This window comes from Colius striatus, chromosome 19 (assembly GCF_028858725.1).
Source record: "Colius striatus isolate bColStr4 chromosome 19, bColStr4.1.hap1, whole genome shotgun sequence".
Lineage (NCBI taxonomy): Eukaryota > Metazoa > Chordata > Aves > Coliiformes > Coliidae > Colius > Colius striatus.
Genome location: NC_084777.1, coordinates 6389825 through 6396416, shown reverse-complemented (window position 1 = coordinate 6396416; position 6592 = coordinate 6389825). Strand labels below are relative to the sequence as shown.

At 47.0% G+C, this 6592-nt stretch overlaps 1 protein-coding gene across 2 annotated transcripts in view; it reads right to left on the bottom strand.

Annotated features, from left to right (window-relative positions):
- Positions 1-274: 274 nt before the first annotated feature.
- The window catches only part of DNM1 (dynamin 1), a 66125-nt gene continuing 59807 nt past the window's right edge, over positions 275-6592 (bottom strand). The window contains exon 21 of one of the 2 annotated variants that reach the window (XM_062011477.1): positions 275-2361. In XM_062011477.1, coding sequence (XP_061867461.1) covers positions 2292-2361 — 70 coding nt within the window. In that variant the 3' untranslated portion in view covers positions 275-2291. The remainder of the gene's footprint in view (positions 2362-6592) is intronic. The other variant, XM_062011478.1, reaches the window with a different exon arrangement.

Below are 6592 nucleotides of genomic sequence, written 5' to 3'. Positions count from 1 at the left end.
AAAACTCCCACCTTCTGTCAGTCCAGTCACTGATGCACCTCCAGGCATTTTCCTTTACAGTGGAGAAGGGAGTTAACTTCGCCTTGGAGAAGCTGTTTCACTACTGCAGCTCCTGGGCACCACTCCTGATGCAAATCTGTTCCACCTTCCCTATTAGTGACAGCACCTGCCTGCACATCTACCTTTTTAAGCTCCATGGGATGAAAAGATTAGGTTTTAGTTAAACACAGTTCGAAAATCAGCCAGAGAAAAAGAGCAAGAGAAAGAGAAATGGTTTTATTCTAGTCATGGAGACCTTCGTTATACAGAAATGGTAGTTTATTTCATCCAATAAACAAGAGTGACAGGTAGATCACAAACTGCATCACAGCTACTACCAGCACTGAGACAGTTCACCCACAAGTCCAGGGTAATACAATAACCCAACTGCACACAGCAGAGAATTTAACAATCAGCTCAAAAACTCAACATCAGGATTTGGTTCACTTCTTGGATGTCTCTGTGTATATATATATGTATATAGATATTCTTTCCCTACTTAGGTATTTCCTAAAATCCACATGGAAGCACAAATGTCTTTAAACACCTGGACATATATAGATTCTTCATCTTATATATATATATATTTATAGATATTTATAACAGCAAAGATATGTTTCTCATTACTACAATATACTTGTTTAACTCCTTTAAGCAGCTGGGAAGGAAAATAAACCAAACGAACCCAAAAAACCAGTTTCACTACAGTCACATCAGATATGTGTGTGTCACAAAATACAAACAAAACAAGCCATGTGTGAGATTCGAGTCAGACCATTCCAGGACAGAACAGCTAAGAGGCAGGCAAAGAGTCTCAGAGGGAGCAGGCCTACATGTCAAATGGTGGTTTGGGGCTCTCTGGGCGGGAGGGACTGGCCTTACCCGGCCGGCTGGAAGTTAAAGACAAGAGAAAAAGAAAAAAGGAACAAGGGAAGGGAAGGAAAAGGAGGAGAAGTAGTAAAACAATAGTTAAAATACAGAAAGGAACCAGCATCAGAACAACAGAGGATCCACAACAGAAATAAAACCAGAGCAACAGGCGCTGCGATAAAGAGAATCGAAACGGGCACTGGGCCTGGTTGAAGGCCTGCAACACAGGCAGCTCATTTCCCACTGGCACAGACACGACATCTGACATGGAACAGGGTTGAGAGGTTTTTAATTCTCAAGTCTTTTTTGTTCTCAATACATGTAGCATGAAAAGTAAAAATAAACCAAACCACCCAAACCTGAAGGAGATGAGTTGTGAGCAACAAGGGTTACAGGTTTCCCCAAACATGTACCATCCACATGCAGAGAAGAAAAGGCTACAGAAGAAGTCACCACAGTACCCAAAAAACACCGAGAGATGTGCTTATTGAGAGCAGAAATATCTTCAACAGAACATTACACAGCAAACTCCCTGAAAACGTTTGGTTGTCCATTTGTGAGGGGGAAGCAGCGTCACCCATTCCCCTTCTCTCCCTGCTGGGTTCAGGAAAGTCAGCCAAAAATGGTGATGCAAGACAAGTGCTGGCAGCAGCCAGGGCATCACCAGCAACATCTCCCCAGCTCAGCCGGGGAGCCGAGCACGAGCAGGTCTGTCTGGCCCCGCTCCCTGAGGTATGTGTGCTTGGATGCTCTCTCAGACTTCACTCTAAGCAGGACTACGCTGATCCATTGAGTTCCCCCCTTGACCTCCCTGCCTCACTTGAATAGAAGGTTGATTGCACTGTTCCCAACATGAATTTTTTTGCACCTTAGAAGTCAAACTAACACACAGGACGTTTAATCTGTTCCTAGTGGTGTCACATGGTTTTGACAGTACTTTTTTTTTTCTTCTAAGTCACACTTTTGTCACCCTAACTACAAGGAAAGAAAACAGCTACAGCTCAGTCCTAGGTGCTACAGCTAACTGATGCAGGCAGGACACTTATCCAGGCCAGACCAGGCAGATGAAATGACTGGATGGACAGCCAGTCCTTGGACTTAAGGATGTCCCTGTGGCTGCTCCCTCCCAGGAGCCCGTGGAGTTCAGGGATCCATGTCACTGAGTGGAGCCTACTCTACGCTCACAAAGCAACACAGGACGCACGAGTGAAGACGAAGAGCTCGAGCACTAGGCTAGTGTTTTACGACACACCAGGGAGTAGGGAGGGGTGGGAGGCAGAGATGGGGGATGGATGAGAGGAGTGACTGTGGCTGTGGGAGGGGAGGGTGGGATGGGGAAGCCGCCAGCACGGCGCTCGTCGCCAGCTGTCTACAGCCTCGAGTTATAAATCTAAGAGGGACGGTTCAGCCGGTCGGATTATGGTGGGTCGAGTAGGTGAGGCAGGGCCCCTTCTGTGGTGGAGAAAAGCAGAAAAACAAAAAAAACAAGAGAACACACACTGTGGTTAGCACAGCAATTGCAGTCACAATCACACATGCTTCTCCACCTCGCCTGAGCCAGCAAGAGAGTAAAACTTGAGACACAGAGACGGTCAGGTTTATACATGGCCTCACACCGGCCTTCCTGCACAGCACGGATCACCAGAGAAGCAATCTGATGGGCAGCTGGTTTTGCTTTCCCCCTGAAATTTTGGGTGTGCAGAGATTTACTGCCAGTGAGTGCACTGGCTCTGGAATGAGAGTTGAGAAGCATGGACAACAGTGAGCTCCTGTATCAAGCACGTGACAGTCACACAGCATGGATGGGCTCCTCTGAGACGCGCTGCTGTCAGAGGTTCTCGGCTGCTTTGGAGGAGGCACCTTTTTCCCCTGTGAGCCTAAGACTCCCTGTTCCAATACATGACACTGACTATCTTGGATGTTAGGGGCAAGTTTGCTGCTTACAGTTCTCCAGTTCTGGTGCTCAGCAATTGCAGCTTCTGCTTCAATAAAAGGAACTTTGGCCATTGCTACTCTGTTCTGGTTTAGCTCTTTTGCTCGTACTTTAGCTGAGTAAGGGGCAGCAACTTAAGTGTTTGCCCTCTGTATGTTGTAGGATTGCCTTCCTATAAGGGACTGTGGAAAACCAAAACCCTAGAAAACACAAGACAACACCCCTGGCATCTCTCTCAAGTCATGACTTGAAATGTCACCTCAGACTCCGAACACAGGCTTTAAGAAAAGTCTACCAATTCTGTAAGTCAGTGAGTCCCATCTATGTTTTTCCTTTCAAACATGCTCCCTGCAGTGTCTCCAACCTTAGCAGCATCATGATGGTGTATCAGGTCAAGAATTAAATTATTTAGTACCAAGCTAGAGTAGTTTCCCAGTCCAAACTGCCTGAAATGCAAAGAGCAAACCCAGCAGGATATAGACCAAATCGAGAGGAAGCATTTGCACTGATCATTCAGAACCAGGTGTCACAGAATTAACACCTGAACAATTCCACACTGACAAGCTCTAATTTAGATGACAGAGAATCAACTGATTGCTAGAAATTAAGTTGCTCTCCTAATACAGGGGCTGAGAGAAGGGAGGAGAGAAAGGGAACAGGCACAGAGGAGGATATTTGCACCAGTAGAATGTTCTAAGGTAGAGACATCTTGTTTGGCACTGACTGTGAGTCTATGATCATGCTGGTACCAGAGAAGCTCTGCTCCTATAAATTGTGACAAGTTCCCTCAGCTTGGCAAGTGAGCCAGAGCAGCTCTCCAGACCTGTTTATTAGACCACAGCAGAATTTACTGTTCTGTTTCTACTGAGCCACAGATCTCAAAATAATTACAACCCTCGCTCCTTGCCTTGGGAAATGGCACATAAAAAAAGCTTCAGACAGTCAAGCATTTATTTCCTTCACTGAAAATGCCAATGGGGACTGTAAAATCCCACTGTCAGCATACCAAGCAGGCTGCTGTTCCTGTACAGGACGTAACGATGGGATGGAGCTCACCTGGGAATTCCAGCCACCGTGGAAGGCTGCTGACAGTGCTAACTCCCAGAGGCAAAACTTGCTGTGAGACCCTCAGCTTCATGACACATAAGATGTAGGCATTATCTGTATAAGGTGCTCATGGTGCCAGGGCAGCCATATCCACCATTCAATGGCTACTGTCAGCACTGCAGCAGCAACAGCACTTAAATCCTTACAAAACTTCAGCTCAGGCTTTATGAGATGCTGCTGCACTGTCACGTGTGTTTGACATTTTTTGAGAAGCTCTGAAGGACTTTTTGCATTTCAGGAGCCTGGACAGGTTGTCCTAACAGCCTCTGTGGACTTCTATGAAAAGGATGCTTGAAGTCACTGCACTATGTAATGTGTTCTGGCAGGAGAGGCCACTTGACCCTACCAGAATAAACAGGTCTGGAAGGAACATGAAGAACTCACAAAAATAAAAAGCAGCCCATCTATGAGCAATGTACTATGATTGATTTTTGCAGACACTCATTTCTCTCAGCTCTCAGAGTATTTTAAGGGTAGGGGCCATCTGGAGACACTTGCAGAGTTTGCCCAGTAAGGTTACAAAAAGCTGAAAACTATTTCCCAGCACACAAAAAGGACAGAAGTCTCTCAGGCAACAGTTACCCCTGAAATGCTGCTCCAGTCTGTCTCACTACATCACTAGCCAAACCCTTTTATACCACTGTGAAGTCATTTCCCCCTGTTAGGACAACAAGGACAAAGTTTTGCTCATGGGGAAGCCTGTGGCAGTCTCCAGTACATGGGAAGTAAGACTCAAGTACTGGTAGGAGCCTGAGGAGACCAGTTACAATGACTGTCATGTCCTTGGAAGTTTTTCATGCCATACCCAGACAGGACACTGAGCTAACAGGATCTAGGAACCAGTGGGCTAATAGATAAGGACCTGCTTTAGTCCCTTGGAATGCAAAAGGCAGTGGGTGGGATTTTTGGGGTTGTGGGTTTTTTTTGGTGTTGTTTTGGTTTAATTATTTCCTTGGTGCTCTTTATACCAGATTAAGAACAGAACGCCCCGTAACAGCGAGTCCCAGAAAGAGGTACAGACAATAGCAAGTCTTTTTCCTGAGGTTGTTCACCAAGATGCATGTTTCTAGGGCTGTCAGGGATGTCTGCAGTGGGCAGAGTGTTGGAGCAATCAGCAGCTTCCTCCAACACCTCTGCAGAATGCCGTGAGTGAGGAGGGCTGATGAATGACACCCTCAAAGACGTCAGTCACTGATGTGAGGTGGCACCTCTCAGCTCTAGCTGCAGTTATATGCAGCAGTAACAGACACTCTATGCTGCAAGATGAGGACTGGCTGTGAAACTCCAATGCCCTGGAACAGGGGCTTGAGCTTCTGCTATTTCTATGAAGATGGGACTTCAGCACATGCAACACAGGAAGCTACAAGAGCTGCTCTGCTCCTCTCACTCAGACCTTTCACTTCAAGAAACAGCATCTACAGAGCAAGGGAGGTGAGGCCCCAAACCCCACATGCCCCATTCTGCCTTAAGGGCTGTAAGTTCCCAGAAAAAGGAGAATTTGCTAGATCTCCCTCTTCACACCCCAACTCTCAGCATTACCAGGACAAGAAAGAGTTATGGGGCCAGCACTGTACACACGAGCCTGCCCCAGTACCCTGCTACATCACCTAACAGGAACAGTGCTGCTAAATGGAGGGAGAGACAGGAAAGGGAAACGAGTAAGAGTTCAGGGCAGGGTGTTTGGGAAGGGATACAAATCACTCCATCCTTCTCACACAGGGGCTGAGGGCAGAGGAGAGAAGGCAGTTTGAATAGGAACAGAAGAGTAACCTACAAGGTAAAGGGTCAGGTGGAGAACAAGCAAAGGGAGTTCACTTCTGACTGACAATGCGACACAAGGATAAACAGGCAACGTTCAGTGTCAGTTACCCTGCACTCAGACATGGAAGTCCTGATATTAATGATCTGAACTCCTCCTGCCTTCCATGAGCACTAGGGACACGGTGAGCATGGGAGCACTTCTCCAGCCAGACATTAGGATAGGAGTCTGAACTAAGAGCTCCCCAAGTCTCGATCCTAATAGAGTTAAACCAAAATCAAACCAGAGTTCATTCAGCTATCTTCCAGTCACTGTGGATATAAAGCCAAATGAAAGACACACAGTTTAGACCTTGTTGCCAGAGCTCATTCCCCCATCCCACCTCCTCTATCTAAAAACAGAGAAAGAGTCCTCTAGTGACCTTAGGTCAGGTACTGAGGCTCTCCCAGCTCCTGCAGCTCAAGCAGCTGCTTTGTCTGATCAGACAGTCTTTCTGTTCAAGACTCCTCCCTTTATGAGATCCTGGCAGAAGTGGTTCACTGGACAAGGGACTCTGTTACTAATACAAGAACTAGGCAGCAGAGGTGAGCTGCAGAGCTGAGTGATGGAGGATGGGGACACAATGACTCATGCATTGCAGGAAGAGTGCAAAACGTACCGTGGCTGCCAGTCCTCAGGGGTCACTGATAGTGATTCTGAAAGACAACATGAAATCAACATGGCAGTTCAGACAGTTCAAGGCAGAGGCCACACAGACTGTCAGGAAGGTGGAACAGACACACATGTGCTTGCACAGACACCCATTCACACGTTCCCCTCCAGGACAGGGCACGAGTGCGCACACACCATGCAGGACCACACACACACACAGGCACAGCCTCACC